We start from the raw sequence: 22,182 nt of genomic DNA, 5'->3' as shown, positions 1-22,182 counted from the left end.
TAGGGGCGCTGTCTGTACGGAGTTTGTACGTTCTCCCCGTGACCTGCGTGGGTTTTCTCCTAGATCTACGGTTTCCTCCCACACTCCAAAGACGTGCAGTTATGTAGGTTAATTGGCTTGGTAAATGTAAAAATTGTCCTCTAGTGGGTGTAGGATAGTGTGTTAATGTGCGGGGATCGCTGGGCGGCGTGGACCGGTGGCCGAAAGGGCTTGTTTCTGCGCTGTATCTCTAAACTAACCTGAACTACTTTCATGTTTACAATCAGGATTGAGTTCCACAACATGGAAACAGGCCATTCTGTCCATCTTCACCATGCTTGGCCCATTGGACTAGTCCTATTTGCCTACATTTGGCCCCCAGTCATCTAAAACTCTTCCTGTCCATTCTAAACCTTGAAGCAAAACACAAAGTGGTGGAGGAACTCAGTGGGCCAGGCAGCATCTGCAGAGGGAAATGGACAGAGGATGTTCCGGGTTGGGACCCTTCTTCAGACTCGTCTCCAGACCGAAGGAGGGTCCTGACCTGAAACATCATCTGTCCATCCCCTCCACAGATGCTGCCTGACCTGCTGAGTTCCTCCAGCACTTTGTGTTTTGTTCAGGGTTGTGGCATCTGAAGTTCCTTGTGTCTTCATTCCAGACCCTTCATGAACATTAGCAACTCTGTTTTGTGGCAGATTGCTTAACTGCTAATTTACCACGACAAGCTATTTATTGAATGTACAAAAGGTTTCAGACAACGCAAGTGTGCGGCATTCTGAACTTTCACATTTAACACAACTTGAATTATTGTTGTGTACGAAAGAACTTGCAGATGCTGGTTTAAACCACAGATAGACACAAAAAGCTGGAGTACTCAGCGGGTCAGGCAGCCTCTCTGGAGAGAAGGAACGGGTGACGGAGATGGGTCAAGACTGGGTTTGGGCCTGAAGAGGTGTTTTTCTCCACAGATGCTGCCTGACCCGCTGAGTTACTCCAGCACTCTGTGAAACGTCACCTGTCCATGTTCTCCAGAGATGCTGCCTGGCCCGCTGAGTTACTCCAGCACTCTGTGAAACGTCACCTATCCATGTTCTCCACAAGTGCTGCCTGACCCGCTGAGTTACTCCAGCACTCTGTGTCTGTCTTCTGTGAATTATTGTTGATCATGTTCTGACTAATTCACTCTGACACTCTCTCCGGATGCGCTCCAGCAGATTGGAACGGTACTCATGAGTAAACAACTTCCACCCCACCCTTACAGTCTGTGAGGCAGTGGGCAGGTGTTACAGCCTGTCTGGCAAGGTTACGTTGGAAAACACTCCAGCACAATCTGCTGACGTCTGGATCTGCACACACTGTATTAACACCACAAACTCCATCCGTTTATATCTGGGTCCATCCAGGAAGGGAAACTGGGAAAATGGGAGACGGAAGCTGAGGCAGGAGAAAGCAGAGGCAATATGTTCCTTTAAACTATAGACATGTCAACCCAGCATCTGCACTTCCCTCCCACACACACGTTAGTGAATGGGGCTCAGTCCAGAGAGGAAGGACCGGATTGACAACACAACCTGGGGAGGAAGGAGAGGTAACGTTCCGAGCCTGTCTGAAGAAGGGGTCCCAATGTGAAGCATCAACCTATCCACGTTCTCCACAGGTTGCTGCCTGACCCGTTGAGTTACTCCAGCACTCTGTGAAACGTCACCTATCCTGTTCTCCACAGGTGCTGCCTGACCCACTGAGTTACTCCCAGCACTCTGTGAAACGTCACCTATCCATGTTTCTCCACAGGTGCTGCCTGACCCACTGAGTTACTCCAGCACTCTTGTGAAACGTCACCTATCCATGTTCTCCACAGATGCTGCCTGACCCGCTGAGTTACTCCAGCACTCTGTGAAACGTCACCTATCCATGTTCTCCACAGGTGCTGCCTGACCCGCTGAGTTACTCCAGCACTCTATGCCTTTATCTGTAGATGGGATGGACAGATGAATTTCAGGTCAGGGCCCTTCTTCAGACTAAAGATAGACACAGAGTGCTGGAGTATCTCAGCAGATCAGGCAGCATCTCTGGAGGAAGAGGATGGGGTTGGATAAGGGTTCTTCAGAACTGATTGAGGGCTCCCACCTCAGAGGGCTGTTTTCCACCGCCTCACTGCAGACTGAGCTCATCCCACTCGCTCCCCAGCTCCATTAAAAATATAATTTCTTAACTTTGATAACATTATACTGGATGTAATTTGCTGGAGTTATTCAGGCTTTCATTTAAAGATGTCTCCTGCACCAGTTTTGTTCTGCTGCTATTTGAAAGCCCCCAAAGCATGAATAACACATTACTTGCAGCTCTGGTTTATATAATTGATTGAAAGCTACAGCAGGGAAACAGGCCCTTCGGCCCACTGAGTCCATGCTGGCCAGTGATCGCCCATTTACACTGGTTCCGTGTTATCCCACTTTCTCATCCACTCCCTACACACTAGTGGGGCGATTAACCCAGAAACCCGCACATCTTTGGGATGTGAGAGGAAACCGGAGCACCGGAGGAACCCCACACTGTCACGGGGAGAACGTGCAAACTCCACACAGACAGCACCCGAGGTCAGGATCAAACATCAACACTGCCCATCGCGGGGACTGAACTCCCTACAATCAAAAGGATTTACAGGAGGTTCTGCCCCATAAAAGCTGCCAGCACCATCACTGACCCACACCACCCTGGCCACACTCTCACTGACCCACACCACCCTGGCCACACTCTCACTGACCCACACCACCCTGGCCACACTCTCACTGACCCACACCACCCTGGCCACACTCTCTCACTGACCCACACCACCCAGGCCACACTCTCACTGACCCACACCACCCTGGCCACACTCTCACTGACCCACACACCCTGGCCACACTCTCATTGACCCACACCACCCTGGCCACACTCTCACTGACCCACACCACCCTGGCCACACTCTCACTGACCCACACCACCCTGGCCACACTCTCACTGACCCACACCACCCTGGCCACACTCTCACTGACTCACACCACCCTGGCCACACTTCTCACTGACCCACACCACCCCTGGCCACACTCTCACTGACCCACACCACCCCTGGCCACACTCTCACTGACCCACACCACCCTGGCCACACTCTCACTGACCCACACCACCCTGGCCACACTCTCACTGACCCACACCACCCTGGCCACACTCTCACTGACCCACACCCCCACCCCCACTCTCACTGACCCACACCACCCTGGCCACACTCTCACTGACCCACACCCCCCCCCCCACACTCTCACTGACCCACACCACCCTGGCCACACTCTCACTGACCCACACCCCCCCCCCCCCCCCACACTCTCACTGACCCACACCACCCTGGCCACACTCTCACTGACCCACACCACCCTGCCACACTCTCACTGACCCACACCACCTTGGCCACACTCTCACTGACCCACACCACCCTGGCCACACTCTCACTGACCCACACCACCCTGGCCACACTCTCACTGACCCACACCACCCTGGCCACACTCTCACTGACCCACACCCCCCCCCCCACTCTCACTGACCCACACCACCCTGGCCACACTCTCACTGACCCACACCCCCCCCCCCACACTCTCACTGACCCACACCACCCTGGCCACACTCTCACTGACCCACACACCCTGGCCACACTCTCACTGACCCACACCACCCTGGCCACACTCTCACTGACCCACACCACCCTGGCCACACTCTCACTGACCCACACCACCCTGCCACACTCTCACTGACCCACACCCCCCCCCCCACACTCTCACTGACCCACACCACCCTGGCCACACTCTCACTGACCCACACCACCCTGGCCACACTCTCACTGACCCACACCACCCTGGCCACACTCTCACTGACCCACACCACCCTGGCCACACTCTCACTGACCCACACCACCCTGGCCACACTCTCACTGACCCCACACCACCCTGGCCACACTCTCACTGACCCACACCACCCCTGGCCACACTCTCACTGACCCACACCACCCTTGGCCACACTCTCATCTCACCCATGCCATAGACAATAGACAATAGGTGCAGGAGTAAACCATTCGGCCCTTCAAGCCAGCACCACCATTCAATGTGATCATGGCTGATCATTCTCAATCAGTACCTCGTTCCTGCCTTCTCCCCATACCCCCTGACTCCGCTATCCTTAAGAGCTCTATCTAGCTCTCTCTTGAATGCATTCAGAGAATTGGCCTCCACTGCCTTCTGAGGCAGAGAATCCCACAGATTCACAACTCTCTGACTGAAAAAGTTTTACCTCATCTCCGTTCTAAATGGCCTACCCCTTATTCTTAAACTGTGGCCCCTGGTTCTGGACTCCCCCAACATTGGGAACATGTTTCCTGCCTCTAACGTGTCAAACCCCTTAATAATCTTATATGTTTCGATCGGGAAGAAGGTCCAGGAGCCTGTAAACTGTAACGCCCAGGGTTCAGGAACAGCTGCTTCCCCACAGCCATCAGGCTACTAGAGCTCTAAACTTTTTTTTGTTGTGTATCATAGATTTGTAGGAAGAAACTGCAGACGCTGGTTTAAATTCGAAGATTGACACAAAATGCTGGAGTAACTCAGCGGGACGGGCAGCATCTCTGGAGAGAAGGAATGGGTGACGTTTCAGGTCGAGACCCTCGCTCGTTCAGAGATGCGGCCTGTCCCGCTGAGTTACTGTTACAACGCACCATGTTGTGTGGTGCTGCTGCAAGTAAGAATGTCTTTGTTCTGTTTAGGGGAGAAGGACAATAAACAGCTGGTGACTCTAGCTGCTTGTACCCAGGTCTCAGCACTGTGTGGCAGTGGCAGCGCCACTTCTTATCGAAACATATAAGATTATTAAAGGTTTGGACACGTTAGAGGCAGGAAACATGTTCCCAATGTTGGGGGAGTCCAGAACAAGGGGCCACAGTTTAAGAATAAGGGGTAGGCCATTTAGAACTGAGATGAGGAAAAACATTTTCAGTCAGAGAGTTGTGAATCTGTGGAATTCTCTGCCTCAGAAGGCAGTGGAGGCCAATTCTCTGAATGCATTCAAGAAAGAGCTAGATAGAGCTCTTAAGGATAGCGGAGTCAGGGGGTAGGGGGAGAAGGCAGGAACGGGGTACTGATTGAGAATGATCAGCCATGATCACATTGAATGGTGGTGCTGGCTCGAAGGGCCGAATGACCTCCTCCTGCACCTATTGTCTACCCGCTGCTCCACCCGCTGTGTGACAGTGGCACTACCCGCTGCTCCACCCGCTGTGTGACAGTGGCACTACCCGCTGCTCCACCCGCTGTGGCACAACCCGCTGCTCCACCCGCTGTGTGACAGTGGCACTACCCGCTGCTCCACCCGCTGTGTGACAGTGGCACTACCCACTACTCCACCCGCTGTGTGACAGTGGCACTACCCGCTGCTCCACCCGCAGTGTGTCAGTGACACTACCCGCTGCTCCACCCGCTGTGTGACAGTGGCACTACCCGCTGCTCCACCCGCTGTGTGACAGTGGCACTACCCGCTGCTCCACCCGCTGTGGCACTACCCGCTGCTCCACCCGCTGTGGCACTACCCGCTGCTCTGCCCGCTGTGGCACTACCCGCTGCTCCACCCGCTGTGTGACAGTGGCACTACCCGCTGCTCCACCCGCTGTGTGACAGTGGCACTACCCGCTGCTCCACCCGCTGTGTGACCGCGGCTCCACCGTGCCGCCCCTGGCTATGACTTTGTTGTGACTTTACAATCTTTGTCCTCAGGGCATGATGTTTCAAAGCGTGACATCATTGGCGCAGTGAACTGCAGCCTTTGCTGAGACATGCAGCTGGAATGTGCCGATGTCCCTGAGTAACAGCCCCATCCGTCCACAAGGCCGGCCGGCCGACCGACCAGGGCAGTCAGGGCCGCGTCACCACCGCCGACCCAGCCTGAGTCAAACGCTTTATGTTCGCGCGTGACGGGTCACAGAGAGAGTCATTGCCCGTGTACAAGTCAAGTCAAGTTTAATTGTCACACACACATACAAGATGTGCAGCGAAATGCAAGTAGCAATGCCTGCGGATTGTGCTAAAACTACAAAATAATTTAAAAAAATTAACACAAAAAATATATTAATACAGTAAATTAAATCCGATTTTTTTTTTAGATTTAGAGATACAGCGCGGAAACAGGCCCTTCGGCCCACCGAGTCCGTGCCGCCCAGCGATCCACGCACATTAACACTATCCTACACACACTAGGGACAATTTTTACATTTACCCAGTCAATTAACCTTCATACCTGTACGTCTTTGGAGTGTTGGAGGAAACCGAAGATCTCGGAGAAAACCCACGCAGGTCACGGGGAGAACGTACAAACTCCATACAAAATGAGTCCCTGGTGATATGAGAGTTAACAGTCCTGATGGCCTGTGGGAAGAAACTCCGTCTCATCCTCTCCGTTTTCACAGCGTGACAGCGGAGGCATTTGCCTGACCGTAGCATCTGGAACAGTCCGTTACTGGGGTGGAAGGGGTCCCCCATAATGTTGCTGGCTCTGGATCTGCACCTCCTGATGTATAGGTCCTGCAGGGGGACGAGTGTAGTTCCCATGGTGCGTTCAGCCGAACGCACTACTCTCTGCAGGGCCATCCTGTCCTGGGCAGAGCTGTTCCCAAACCAGATTGTGTACCCAAGGTAAGCAAAGAGTGGCCACATAAAGGGCGCTGACAAAGTTACAAAGTACCCCCACTTCGCCCCGGGTCCCCCTTTGTTCTCCCCTCCCCCCCCCACACAGCGCCCCCCCCCCCACACCGCGTCCTTCATTCCTTCCCCCGGCAGCGTCGTTCTCACTTCCACGTGTCCGCCCGTCGGTCAGCGCCATCATCGACCGCCGCACCGACCTCGCCGCTATCGCCGCTGAGTCCTCTCTGGACGCCTCTCTGGCGCCGATCGAGGTCCCAGCCACGGGCCCCACAGACCCAGGCCCCAGCCACGGGCCCACAGACCCAGGCCCCAGCCACGGGCCCCACAGACCCAGGTCCCAGCCACGGGCCCCACAAACACAGGCCCCACAGACCCAGGCCCCAGCCACGGGCCCCACAGACCCTGGCCCCAGCCACGGACCCCACAGACCCAGGCCCCACAGACCCAGGCCCCAGCCACGGGCCCCACAGACCCTGGCCCCAGCCACGGACCCCACAGACCCAGGCCCCACAGACCCAGGCCCCAGCCACGGGCCCCACAGACCCAGGCCCCACAGACCCAGGCCCCAGCCACAGGCCCCACAGACCCCGGCCCCAGCCACGGGCCCACAGACCCTGGCCCCAGCCACGGGCCCCACAGACCCAGGCCCCACAGACCCTGGCCCCAGCCACGGACCCCACAGACCCAGGCCCCACAGACCCAGGCCCCAGCCACAGGCCCCACAGACCCAGGCCCCACAGACCCAGGCCCCAGCCACAAGCCCCACAGACCCTGGCCCCAGCCACGGGCCCACAGACCCTGGCCCCAGCCACGGGCCCCACAGACCCAGGCCCCAGCCACGGGCCCCACAGACCCAGGCCCCGCAGACCCAGGGGCCCCACAGACCCAGGCCCCAGCCACGGGCCCCACAGACCCAGGCCCCACAGACCCAGGGGCCCCACAGACCCAGGCCCCAACCACGGGCCCACAGACCCAGGCCCCAGCCACGGGCCCCACAGACCCAGGCCCCAGCCACGGGCCCACAGACCCAGGCCCCACAGACCCAGGCCCCACAGACTCAGGCCCCACAGACTCAGGCCCCACAGACTCAGGCCCCACAGACTCAGGCCCCACAGACTCAGGCCCCACAGACTCAGGCCCCACAGACTCAGGCCCCACAGACCCAGGCCCCAGCCACGGGCCCACAGACCCAGGCCCCACAGACTCAGGCCCCACAGACTCAGGCCCCACAGACTCAGGCCCCACAGACTCAGGCCCCACAGACTCAGGCCCCACAGACTCAGGCCCCACAGACCCAGGCCCCAGCCACGGGCCCACAGACCCAGGTCCCATAGACTCAGGCCCCACAGACGTAGGGGCCGGCCGCTGTTGGTGTTCTGCATCCCCACACCATTGAACACGCTGTATTGTTTGCGTCTTGATGTTAGCAGGGGTGCCCCGGGAGAACGTACATGGACAGGACAGGTTAGAGGGGTATGGGCCAAAGGCAGACAGGTGGAGCTACTGTAGTGGGACGTATTGGTCGGTGTGGGCAAGTTGGGCCCAACTTTAAATGACACTTTAAAATTGGGCTCAGTGTTTAGTTTAGTTTAGTTTAGAGATACAGCGTGGAAACAGGCCCTTCGGCCCACCTAGTCCGCGCCGACCAGCGATCCCCGCACACTAACACTATCCCACACACACTGGGGACAATTTACATTTACACCAAGCCAATGAACCTACAAACCTGCACGTCTTTGGAGTGTGGGAGGAAACCGAGGATCTTGGAGAAAACCCACGCGGGTCACGGGGAGAACGTACAAACTCCGTACAGACAGCGCCCGTAGTCGGGAATGAACCCGGGTCTCTGGCGCTGTGAGGCAGCAGCTCTACCCGCTGCGCCACCGTGCCGCCTGAGAAGTATAAATTAAATTTCAATAATAGGTGTAAACTTTAATTAAGAAATGTGAAGGAAGGAACTGCAGATGCTGGTTTACACTGAAGACAGACTAGAAATGCTGAAGTAACACATTGGGTCGGGCAGCATCTCTGGAGAGAAGGAATGGGTGACGTTTCGGGTCGAGACCCTTCTCAATGGGTGACGTTTCGGGTCGAGACCCTTCTCAATGGGTGACGTTTCGGGTCGAGACCCTTCTCAATGGGTGACGTTTCGGGTCGAGACCCTTCTCAACGGGTGACGTTTTGGAACGAGACCCTTCTTCAGTCTTAGATGAAGAAATGTTTGCTTTATTTCATTAATGGGAGCCTGTCCACACTGACAAATCACGCTGCCGGGGGAAGGAACAAAGGAGGAACCAGCGTGGGGGGGGGGAATCAAGTGGGGTTTATACTCAGACGCACACAGCCTCACAAGGTTACTGTCTTTCCCCTCATGGTCCTGGACAAATACATTACTCTCCCCTTACACACGACCAGCCAAAGTGCAACACCTGACAATGGGGTGAGCAATCGTCAGCACGGAGTCGATGGGCCGAAGGGCCTTCTTGCTGCCGCCTGCCTCTAGGATTCTGTCGCTGTGACAACCAAATGGTTGCGAGCCGACTGCACTGACGTGGGCTCCAAGGAGTGGCGGCATTCGTCACTCTGAGACAAGCCAAGGCAAGGGATTCCTGACAGGAAAATGAGAGGGGCTTGGCTTGGAGTTGCTTTAGTTTTCCGGGATCAGGTTGTGACTCAGACTAGTTTCTCGGTGAGGAAACTATGCCAAAGGTGAGGCATCAAAGTCCCTGCACATCAGCTGGACGGGCGGTAGAGTGACAGGATCAGAGTGTCCTGGCCCTGTATCACCATGTTCACATATCTCCACAGCTCTGGCCACTTTCCCCACATCTCAGCGATAAGCAGATAATGCTGGGCCAATGTCAACAGGTCTCTCTGCCTAATAGTGTCAGAGTTGAAGATTCTGTCAAGATTCAAATTACAAAACAGTGGTTTAAAATCGTGCTTCTCCCTCTGTCAATAGACAATAGGTGCAGGAGGAGGCCATTCAGCCCTTCGAACCAGCACCGCCATACAATGTGATCATGGCTGATCATTCTCAATCAGTACCCCGTTCCTGCCTTCTCCCCATACCCCCTGACTCCGCTATCCTTAAGAGCTCTATCTAGCTCTTTCTTGAATGCATTCAGAGAATTGGCCTCCACTGCCTTCTGAGGCAGAGAATTCCACAGATTCACAACTCTCTGACTGAAAAAGTTTTTCCTCATCTCAGTTCTAAATGGCCTACCCCTTATTCTTAAACTGTGGCCCCTGGTTCTGGACTCCCCCAACATTGGGAACATGTTTCCTGCCTCTAACGTGTCCAACCCCTTAATAATCTTATATGTTTCGATAAGATCCCCTGTCATCCTTCTAAATTCCAGTGTATACAAGCCTAGTCGCTCCAGTCTTTCAACATACGACAGTCCCGCCATTCCGGGAATTAACCTAGTAAACCTACGCTGCACGCCCTCAATAGCAAGAATATCCTTCCTCAAATTTGGATACCAAAACTGCACACAGTACTCCAGGTGCGGTCTCACTAGGGCCTTGTACAACTGCAGAAGGACCTCTTTGCTCCTATACTCAACTCCTCTTGTTATGAAGGCCAACATTCCATTGGCTTTCTTCACTGCCTGCTGTACCTGCATGCTTCCTTTCAGTGACTGATGCACTTGGACACCCAGATCTCGTTTTCCTAACTTGACACCATACAGATAATAATCTGCCTTCTTATTCTTACCACCTAGGTGGATAACCTCACACTTATCCACATTAAACCCTTCGTAAATCCATGCTGACTTGGAACGATCCCGTTACTGCTATCCAAATGCTTCACAATTTCGTCTTTTATAATTGACTCCAGTATCTTCCCCACCACTCATGTCAGACTAAATGGTCTATAATTTCCCGTTTTCTCTCTCCCTCCTTTCTTAAAAAGTGGGATTCTGTCAAGATTCAAATGACAAAACAGTGGTTTAAAATCGTGCTTCTTCCTCCGTCTTTATATATTCAGCTCTGCCCAAAAGTTATTTTTCACAGTTAGCAAACGTTACAAATAAAAATCGCACTTTCTCCTTTTATATCCTGTTGTAATCAGCAACTGGGCGGCACGGTGGCGCAGCGGGTAGAGCTGCTGACTCACAGCGCCAGAGACCCGGGCTCCATCCTGACAGCAAGTGCTGTCTGTACGGAGTTTGCACGTTCTCCCCGTGACCTGCGTGGGTTTTCTCCGGGTGCTCCGGTTTCCTCCCACACTCCAAAGACGCGCGGGTTTGCCGGCTAATAATAATCATGATAGTCGAGAATGTGGATGGAGAGAGGATGTTTCCAGTGGAGGCCAAGTCATTGGGTATTTTTAAAGCCGACATTGACATATTCTTGATTAGTTAGGGTGTCAGGGGTTACGGGGAGAAGGCGGGAGAATGGGGTTGAGAGGGAAAGAGAGATCAGCCATGATTGAATGGCGGAACAGGCTTGATGGGCCGAATGGCCTAATTCCCAGTCCAGTTCAGTTTATTGTCACGTGTACCGAGGTACAGTGAACAGCTTTCGTTGCGTGCTGACCAGCCAGCGGAAAGACAATACACGATTACAATCGAGCCAATCTGCTCCTATGCATTATGAACTTAATTGGCCTCTGAAATTAGCCCCGAGAGGGATAGCATAGAATTAGTGTGAATGGGTGATCACTGCTCGGCATGGACTCGGTGGGCTGAAGGGCCTGTTTCCACGCTATATCTCTGAACTAAACTAAACTTTAGAGAGGGCAATATCAGCGGCACGGTGGCGCAGCGGGTAGAGCTGCTGCCTCACAGCTCCAGAGACCCGGGTTCGATCCCGACTACGGGACCTGTCTGTACGGAGTTTATACGTTCTCCCCGTGACCTGCGTGGGTTTTCTCCAGGAGCTCCGGTTTCCTCCCACACTCCAAAGACGTGCAGGTTTGTAGGTTAATTGGGTTGGTGTGTGTGTAAATTGTTGGTGTGCGGGGATCGCTGGTCGGTACGGACTCGGTGGGCCGAAGGGCCTGTTACCACGCTGTATCTCTAAACTAAACCAAGCTTTCAAGAGGGCAACACTGTGGACTATTCCTCCTGGACTCAGCTGTGGGAAGATAATGTGTGGATCTATTTTTAGCTGTGAAAAACAAATCGAACTTCCCCCATTGACTGCTTGTTGTTTGAGTGTTTCGCGGATGTCCCGTGCCCTGTTTGAAGTGACCTTGTCCCAGCCAGCGTGGTCCTTGTGATGTGGCGGTCGAGAGGGGAGAGGGTCACCACCTCACTTGTCAGACGTGGCGAGGCGAGGTGCCAGGAGGTTGTTGGTTCAAGTCCCCCCTCCAGTAGCCCCGTGCACATGACCTGGTCCTCCCAGACAGTAGAGGGGCATCTTGTCCTTCTGCGTTAACCCGGGACCCCTCCTCAATCCTGCCGCCTGGATCTCATGGCCAGTAATTCAACGAGGGTCCTCCCTTGTTAAACACAGAGTGCTGCAGTAACTCAGCGGGTCAGGCAGCATCTGTGGAGAACACGGACAGGTAACGTCTCAGGTCGGTCCCATCCCTTCTGCAGATGCTGCCTGACCTGCTGAGTTACTCCAGTACTTTGTGTTTAGGTTTAGACAATAGACAATAGGTGCAGGAATAGGCCATTCAGCCCTTCGAGCCAACACCACCATTCAATGTGATCATGGCTGATCATTCTCAATCAGTACCCCGTTCCTGCCTTCTCCCCATACCCCCTGACTCCGCTATCCTTAAGAGCTCTATCCAGCTCTCTCTTGAATGCATTCAGAGAATTGGCCTCCACTGCCTTCTGAGGCAGAGAATTCCACAGATTCACAACTCTCTGACTGAAAAAGTATTTCCTCATCTCTGTTCTAAATGGCCTACCCCTTATTCTTAAACTGTGGCCCCTGGTTCTGGACTCCCCCAACATTGGGAACATGTTTCCTGCCTCTAACGTGTCCAACCCCTTAATAATCTTATATGTTTCGATAAAATCCTCTCTAATCCTTCTAAATTCCAGTGTATACAAGCCTAGTGACTCCAGTCTTTCAACATATGACAGTCCCGCCATTCCGGGAATTAACCTAGTAAACCTACGCTGCACGCCCTCAATAGCAAGAATATCCTTCCTCAAATTTGGAGACCAAAACTGCACACAGTACTCCAGGTGCGGTCTCACTAGGGCCCTGCACAACTGCAGAAGGACCTCTTTGCTCCTATACTCAACTCTTTTTTTTTTCCTAATCAGATGTGCAGCACTTTGATCAACATGGGTTGTTTTTAAATGTGCTATACAAATAAAATTGACTTGACTTGACTTGACTCTTGTTATGAAGGCCAACATTCCATTGGCTTTCTTCACTGCCTGCTGTACCTGCATGCTTCCTTTCAGTGACTGATGCACTAGGACACCCAGATCTCGTTGTACGTCCCCTTTTCCTAACTTGACACCATTCAGATAATAATCTGCCTTCTTATTCTTACCACCAAAGTGGATAACCTCACACTTATCCACATTAAACTGCATCTGCCATGCATCCGCCCACTCACACAACCTGTCCAAGTCACCCTGCAACCTCATAGCATCTTCCTCACAGTTCACACTACCACCCAGCTTTGTATCATCTGCAAATTTGCTAATGGTACTTTTAATCCCATCATCCAAGTCATTGATGTATATTGTAAATAGCTGCGGTCCCAACACCGAGCCTTGCGGTACCCCACTAGTCACTGCCTGCCATTCTGAAAGGGACCCATTTATCCCCACTCTTTGCTTTCTGTCTGTCAACCAACTTTCTATCCATGTCAGTACCCTACCTCCAATACCATGTGCTCTAGTTTGGGTTTATTATTGTCAGGTGTGCTGAAGTATTTATCCAATCAGATTAGATAATACCATCAAGTACAATGGGTAGAGCTGAGGGGGAGATACAGAGTGCAGAATATAGTTCTCAGCATCGTAGCGCATCAGTTCCACAGACAAAGTCCAATGTCCGCAATGGGGTAGAGGTGAATCGGACAGTACTCTAGCTTATGGAAGGGCCGTTCAGAAGCCTGATAACAGAGGGGGAGAAGTTGCTCCTGAGTGTGATCTGAGTGACTTTTACTGGAGATCCCAGCATCTGCAGCCTCATGTCCAGCTTCTGTCCGACGTCCATTTCTCATTTAACATCACTGCAGCAGAGGCTGGTGCTATCACCAGGCTGCTGTTGCTGGGGACTGCCTGTTTGGAGGTTCACTGCTGCTCTGCCCAAGACCACAACAATGATTACACGCACCAGACTCTCTGACTCTCTGCTGGTATTGTTGTCCTGCTGCTGCCTCCTCCCCTCTCTCTGTATCCAACACCCCTCTACTCCCTTCTCTCACGTATCCTGGTCCAACCTCCTCTTGAAGACACCAGCACCACTCCTCTCAACCACGCTCTGAGTTCTACACTCTCCCCACTCCTTGTGAGAAGCCAACGTGAACTGCAGAGGAATCAGTGCATGGGAAAGCTACTGAATGTCAGTGTAAACCAGAAACTCTTACACTAGCGAGTCCCCTCATAGAGGCACACAGCATAGAAACAGGCCCTTCGGCCCAACTCATCCATGCCAACCATGATATCCCATCTGCACTAGTCCCATTTGCCACCTTTGCCCCATATCCATCTAAACCTTTCCTATCTATGAACCAGTCCAGGTGCCTATTAAATACTGTGATAGTCCCCGCCTCGACTCCCTCCTCTGGCAGCTGGATCCATACAGCCACCCCCCTCAGTCTACGTGGTCCTTGGTCATAACTGGCCAAGGGCAGGGATGGTTCTTTCCTGCAGCCCAATCTCCAGTGAATCTCCACCCACAGATCGTCCACAAATGTTTTGGGGGGGGGGGGCATTAAATTTTCAAGGGTTTGTTCTCACACTTAATCAAGTGAATCAGAGGACATCAAACCTGAAAGATGTGAGGGCAGAGAGATGTCCTGATCAGGAACGCTGCCTGTCCACTCCCTCCACAGATGCCGCCCGGCCCGCTGAGATCTGCCAGCACTTTGTGTTCTATTGTTCAGGGTTCTGTCGTTCTAAAAAACAATGTTTATTAAGACGGTCACGGTGGTGCAGCGGTAGAGTTGCTGCCTTACAGTGCTTACAGCACCAGAGACCTGGGTTCCATCCTGACTACGGGTGCCGTCTGTACGGAGTTTGTACGTTCTCCCCGTGACCTGCGTGGGTTTTCTCCCAGATCTCCGGTTTTCTCCCACACTCCAATGCCGCACAGGATGTAGGTTAATAGGGTTGGTGTATGTGTAGTGTGTGTAGGATAGTGTTAGTGTGCGGGGATTGCTGGTCGGTGTGGACTCATGGGCCGAATGGCCTGTTTCTGTGCTGTATCTCTAAACTAAACTAAACTAAAGACAAGGTGGGACTAGGGCAACAATTGGCTTGGATTTATCCTACCTATTATTTGCCAAAATGTGCAATACATACGTACATTTAAATTTTACAGAAAATCCTTGTTAAATCAAAAGACTGCATCCTATTTCTTGATTCTCAGGTCATAAGGACATAAGTGATATGAGCAGGATTAGGCCATTCGGCCCATCGAGTCTACTCCGCCATTCAATCATGGCTGATCTGTCTCTCCCTCCTAACCCCATTCTCCTGCCTTCTCCCCACAACCTCTGACACCCGCACTGATCAAGAATCTATCTATCTCTGCCTTAAAAATATCCACTGACTTGTGGCCCCCACAGCCGTCTGTGGCAAAGAATCCCACAGATTCACCACCCATTCGACTCTGGGTCGGGGTCCTTTCCCAGCAACTCAGGACTCGGCAAAAGACTCTCTGAGTACATTTGGCAACACCATTGGTGGTGTGCTAGTGACTGGGGTGAACAAGTTTATTTACAACCTCTAGTCAGAGTGGAAATTCACTGCAACAATAAGGCAAACCAAGTTTCACCAGGCAGTGTCAACTTTCACCTAGTTTTCTGCACTTTCACACAGTGGGAACTAAATCAGATCTCCACCATCTAAGAACATGAAACTGGCCAAACTCAAAGACGAGTAGGGGAATCGAGGACCAGAGGACATAGCTTTAAGGTGAAGGGGGAAAGATTTAATAGGAATCTGAGGGGTATCATTTTCACACAGAGGGTGGTGGGTGCATGGAACGAGCTGCCAGAGGAGGTAGTTGAGGCTGGGACTATCCTAACTGTTTAAGAAACAGTTAGACAGGTACATGGATAGGATAGGTTTGGAGGGTTATGGACCAAACATAGGCAGGTGGAACTAGTGTAGCTGGGACATGTTGGCCGGTGTGGGCATGTTGACCAGAAGGGACTGTTTCCACACTGTATCACTCTACGACTCTAGGTCCTGGTTCAGCAGTTCCATTGCTCAGGAGTGCAAGGTGACACAGAGAGTGGTGTGTGTCATCACGGCCCGGTCCATCAGGGCCACAGCCCTCCCCACCATGGAGAGCATCGACACCAGGCACTGCCTCAAGAAGGCGGCATCTATCATCAAGGATGCCCACCACCCGAGCCGTGTCCTCTTCTCACCACTACCGTCGGGCAGGAAGTACAGAAGCCTGAAGTCCCACACCACCAGGTTCAGGAACAGCTACCTTCCTGCAGCCATCAGGATCTTGAACCAACCTATACTACCCTAATCCTCCCTCGGCAATGGAACACTACGGCCCACCTCTTGCTCGACTGTGGACTCCAGTTGTGTTTTGCACTGATGTCTTTTTCCTTTATTCTTTTTCTTTTCACTGCTTTGCAGTCTTATAGAAACGTATAAAATTATAAAAGGACTGGACAAGCCAGATACAGGAAAAATGTTCCCAATGTTGGGGGAGTCCAGAACCAGGGGCCACACAGTCTAAGAATAAAAGGGAGGCCATTTAAAACTGAGATAAAACTGTGGCCCCTTGTTCTGGACTCCCCCAACATTGGGAACATGTTTCCTGCCTCTAACGTGTCCGACCCCTTAATAATCTTATACGTTTCGATAAGATCTCCTCTCATCCTTCTAAATTCCAGTGTATACAAGCCTAGTCGCTCCAGTCTTTCAACATATGACAGTCCCGCCATTCCGGGAATGAACCTAGTAAACCTACGCTGCACATTGAATGGCGGTGCTGGCTCGAAGGGCCGAATGGCCTCCTCCCGCACCTATTGTCTATTGTCTAATTAATCTACAAAAGCGCACGTCTTTGGGATGTGGGAGGGAACCTGAACACCTGGAGAAAACCCATGTGGACTCAGGGAGAACATGCAAACTCCACACAGACAGCACCCGAGGTCGGGATCGATGCCGGGTCTCCTGACTCCGCTATCCTTAAGAGCTCTATCCAGCTCTCTCTTGAATGCATTCAGAAAATTGGCCTCCACTGCCTTCTGAGGCAGAGAATTCCACAGATTCACAACTCTCTGACTGAAAAAGTATTTCCTCATCTCTGTTCTAAATGGCCTACCCCTTATTCTTAAACTGTGGCCCCTGGTTCTGGACTCCCCCAACATTGGGAACATGTTTCCTGCCTCTAACGTGTCCAACCCCTTAATAATCTTATATGTTTCGATAAAATCCTCTCTAATCCTTCTAAATTCCAGTGTATACAAGCCTAGTCACTCCAGTCTTTCAACATATGACAGTCCCGCCATTCCGGGAATTAACCTAGTAAACCTACGCTGCACGCCCTCAATAGCAAGAATATCCTTCCTCAAATTTGGAGACCAAAACTGCACACAGTACTCCAGGTGCGGTCTCACTAGGGCCCTGCACAACTGCAGAAGGACCTCTTTGCTCCTATACTCAACTCTTTTTTTTTTCCTAATCAGATGTGCAGCACTTTGATCAACATGGGTTGTTTTTAAATGTGCTATACAAATAAAATTGACTTGACTTGACTTGACTCTTGTTATGAAGGCCAACATTCCATTGGCTTTCTTCACTGCCTGCTGTACCTGCATGCTTCCTTTCAGTGACTGATGCACTAGGACACCCAGATCTCGTTGTACGTCCCCTTTTCCTAACTTGACACCATTCAGATAATAATCTGCCTTCTTATTCTTACCACCAAAGTGGATAACCTCACACTTATCCACATTAAACTGCATCTGCCATGCATCCGCCCACTCACACAACCTGTCCAAGTCACCCTGCAACCTCATAGCATCTTCCTCACAGTTCACACTACCACCCAGCTTTGTATCATCTGCAAATTTGCTAATGGTACTTTTAATCCCATCATCCAAGTCATTGATGTATATTGTAAATAGCTGCGGTCCCAACACCGAGCCTTGCGGTACCCCACTAGTCACTGCCTGCCATTCTGAAAGGGACCCATTTATCCCCACTCTTTGCTTTCTGTCTGTCAACCAACTTTCTATCCATGTCAGTACCCTACCTCCAATACCATGTGCTCTAGTTTGGGTTTATTATTGTCAGGTGTGCTGAAGTATTTATCCAATCAGATTAGATAATACCATCAAGTACAATGGGTAGAGCTGAGGGGGAGATACAGAGTGCAGAATATAGTTCTCAGCATCGTAGCGCATCAGTTCCACAGACAAAGTCCAATGTCCGCAATGGGGTAGAGGTGAATCGGACAGTACCCTAGCTTATGGAAGGGCCGTTCAGAAGCCTGATAACAGAGGGGGAGAAGTTGCTCCTGAGTGTGATCTGAGTGACTTTTACTGGAGATCCCAGCATCTGCTGCCTCATGTCCAGCTTCTGTCCGACGTCCATTTCTCATTTAACATCACTGCAGCAGAGGCTGGTGCTATCACCAGGCTGCTGTTGCTGGGGACTGCCTGTTTGGAGGTTCACTGCTGCTCTGCCCAAGACCACAACAATGATTACACGCACCAGACTCTCTGACTCTCTGGTGGTATTGTTGTCCTGCTGCTGCCTCCTCCCCTCTCTCTGTATCCAACACCCCTCTACTCCCTTCTCTCACGTATCCTGGTCCAACCTCCTCTTGAAGACACCAGCACCACTCCTCTCAACCATGCTCTGAGTTCTACACTCTCCCCACTCCTTGTGAGAAGCCAACGTGAACTGCAGAGGAATCAGTGCATGGGAAAGCTACTGAATGTCAGTGTAAACCAGAAACTCTTACACTAGCGAGTCCCCTCATAGAGGCACACAGCATAGAAACAGGCCCTTCGGCCCAACTCATCCATGCCAACCATGATATCCCATCTGCACTAGTCCCATTTGCCACCTTTGCCCCATATCCATCTAAACCTTTCCTATCTATAAACCAGTCCAGGTGCCTATTAAATACTGTGATAGTCCCCGCCTCGACTCCCTCCTCTGGCAGCTGGATCCATACAGCCACCCCCCTCAGTCTACGTGGTCCTTGGTCATAACTGGCCAAGGGCAGGGATGGTTCTTTCCTGCAGCCCAATCTCCAGTGAATCTCCACCCACAGATCGTCCACAAATGTTTTGGGGGGGGGGGGGGCATTAAATTTTCAAGGGTTTGTTCTCACACTTAATCAAGTGAATCAGAGGACATCAAACCTGAAAGATGTGAGGGCAGAGAGATGTCCTGATCAGGAACGCTGCCTGTCCACTCCCTCCACAGATGCTGCCCGGCCCGCTGAGATCTGCCAGCACTTTGTGTTCTATTGTTCAGGGTTCTGTCGTTCTAAAAAACAATGTTTATTAAGACGGTCACGGTGGTGCAGCGGTAGAGTTGCTGCCTTACAGTGCTTGCAGCACCAGAGACCTGGGTTCCATCCTGACTACGGGTGCCGTCTGTACGGAGTTTGTACGTTCTCCCCGTGACCTGCGTGGGTTTTCTCCCAGATCTCCGGTTTTCTCCCACACTCCAATGCCGCACAGGATGTAGGTTAATAGGGTTGGTGTATGTGTAGTGTGTGTAGGATAGTGTTAGTGTGCGGGGATTGCTGGTCGGTGTGGACTCATGGGCCGAATGGCCTGTTTCTGTGCTGTATCTCTAAACTAAACTAAACTAAAGACAAGGTGGGACTAGGGCAACAATTGGCTTGGATTTATCCTACCTATTATTTGCCAAAATGTGCAATACATACGTACATTTAAATTTTACAGAAAATCCTTGTTAAATCAAAAGACTGCATCCTATTTCTTGATTCTCAGGTCATAAGGACATAAGTGATATGAGCAGGATTAGGCCATTCGGCCCATCGAGTCTACTCCGCCATTCAATCATGGCTGATCTGTCTCTCCCTCCTAACCCCATTCTCCTGCCTTCTCCCCACAACCTCTGACACCCGCACTGATCAAGAATCTATCTATCTCTGCCTTAAAAATATCCACTGACTTGTGGCCCCCACAGCCGTCTGTGGCAAAGAATCCCACAGATTCACCACCCATTCGACTCTGGGTCGGGGTCCTTTCCCAGCAACTCAGGACTCGGCAAAAGACTCTCTGAGTACATTTGGCAACACCATTGGTGGTGTGCTAGTGACTGGGGTGAACAAGTTTATTTACAACCTCTAGTCAGAGTGGAAATTCACTGCAACAATAAGGCAAACCAAGTTTCACCAGGCAGTGTCAACTTTCACCTAGTTTTCTGCACTTTCACACAGTGGGAACTAAATCAGATCTCCACCATCTAAGAACATGAAACTGGCCAAACTCAAAGACGAGTAGGGGAATCGAGGACCAGAGGACATAGCTTTAAGGTGAAGGGGGAAAGATTTAATAGGAATCTGAGGGGTATCATTTTCACACAGAGGGTGGTGGGTGCATGGAACGAGCTGCCAGAGGAGGTAGTTGAGGCTGGGACTATCCTAACTGTTTAAGAAACAGTTAGACAGGTACATGGATAGGATAGGTTTGGAGGGTTATGGACCAAACATAGGCAGGTGGAACTAGTGTAGCTGGGACATGTTGGCCGGTGTGGGCATGTTGACCAGAAGGGACTGTTTCCACACTGTATCACTCTACGACTCTAGGTCCTGGTTCAGCAGTTCCATTGCTCAGGAGTGCAAGGTGACACAGAGAGTGGTGTGTGTCATCACGGCCCGGTCCATCAGGGCCACAGCCCTCCCCACCATGGAGAGCATCGACACCAGGCACTGCCTCAAGAAGGCGGCATCTATCATCAAGGATGCCCACCACCCGAGCCGTGACCTCTTCTCACCACTACCGTCGGGCAGGAAGTACAGAAGCCTGAAGTCCCACACCACCAGGTTCAGGAACAGCTACCTTCCTGCAGCCATCAGGATCTTGAACCAACCTATACTACCCTAATCCTCCCTCGGCAATGGAACACTACGGCCCACCTCTTGCTCGACTGTGGACTCCAGTTGTGTTTTGCACTGATGTCTTTTTCCTTTATTCTTTTTCTTTTCACTGCTTTGCAGTCTTATAGAAACGTATAAAATTATAAAAGGACTGGACAAGCCAGATACAGGAAAAATGTTCCCAATGTTGGGGGAGTCCAGAACCAGGGGCCACACAGTCTAAGAATAAAAGGGAGGCCATTTAAAACTGAGATAAAACTGTGGCCCCTTGTTCTGGACTCCCCCAACATTGGGAACATGTTTCCTGCCTCTAACGTGTCCGACCCCTTAATAATCTTATACGTTTCGATAAGATCTCCTCTCATCCTTCTAAATTCCAGTGTATACAAGCCTAGTCGCTCCAGTCTTTCAACATATGACAGTCCCGCCATTCCGGGAATGAACCTAGTAAACCTACGCTGCACATTGAATGGCGGTGCTGGCTCGAAGGGCCGAATGGCCTCCTCCCGCACCTATTGTCTAATTAATCTACAAAAGCGCACGTCTTTGGGATGTGGGAGGGAACCTGAACACCTGGAGAAAACCCATGTGGACTCAGGGAGAACATGCAAACTCCACACAGACAGCACCCGAGGTCGGGATCGATGCCGGGTCTCTGGCTCTGTGAGGCAGCAGCTCCACCCGCTGCGCCATTTTATCGCGCCTGTTGATACACATTAAATAAACACCAAGATGCGGGGGTCGTGGATCTCGAGTCAGCAGGCGAGGGACTGTGAACTACCGCGGAGCTCACACAGGCTGCAGCCCCCATAGGAGGATCGTCCCGGTAAACCTCCACCATTATGTAGAGTCACACAGCGAGAAAACAGGCCCTTCGGCCCAACCAGCCCACGATGACCAACATGCCTCATCTATACCAGTCCCGCCTGCCTGCGTTTGGCCCATATCCCTCTAAACCTGTCCTATCCATGTACATGTCTAACTGTTTATTAAATGTTGTGATAGTCCCTGCCTCAACTAACTCCTCGTTCCATACACCCACCACCCTTTGTGTGTAAAGGTTGCCCCGCAAGTTCCTATTAAATCTTTCCCCCTTCACCTTAAACTTATATCCTTGTGTTCTCAATTCCCCTAGTCTGTGTAAAAGTGTCTGTACATTTACCCTATCATGATCTTGTACACCGCTATAAAAGCACCCCTCATCCTCCTGCGCTCCAAGGAATAAAGTCCTAGCCTGCCCAACCTCTCCCTGTAGCTCAGGCCCTCGAGTCCT

At 51.8% G+C, this 22,182-nt stretch overlaps 1 protein-coding gene across 4 annotated transcripts in view; it reads right to left on the bottom strand.

The window, feature by feature from the left end:
• Positions 1-22,182, bottom strand: part of lamb3 (laminin subunit beta 3) — an 89,284-nt gene that overhangs the window by 38,711 nt on the left and 28,391 nt on the right. For 2 of the 4 annotated variants that reach the window (XM_078420255.1, XM_078420256.1), the window contains exons 2-3: positions 19,198-19,324; positions 14,619-14,745 (exon numbers count right to left, since the gene is read on the bottom strand). The exons of 1 other annotated variant lie outside the window; for it this stretch is intronic. Coding sequence is in view for 1 of the 3 variants with exons in the window: in XM_078420254.1 (XP_078276380.1) it covers positions 14,619-14,745 (127 nt within the window). In the remaining 2 variants the exon portion in view is untranslated. The remainder of the gene's footprint in view (positions 1-14,618; positions 14,746-19,197; positions 19,325-22,182) is intronic. One more of the 4 variants, XM_078420254.1, reaches the window with a different exon arrangement.

The sequence above is a fragment of the Rhinoraja longicauda genome, chromosome 24, assembly GCF_053455715.1.
Source record: "Rhinoraja longicauda isolate Sanriku21f chromosome 24, sRhiLon1.1, whole genome shotgun sequence".
NCBI lineage: Eukaryota > Metazoa > Chordata > Chondrichthyes > Rajiformes > Arhynchobatidae > Rhinoraja > Rhinoraja longicauda.
This window is presented reverse-complemented; position numbering and strand designations above follow the sequence as displayed.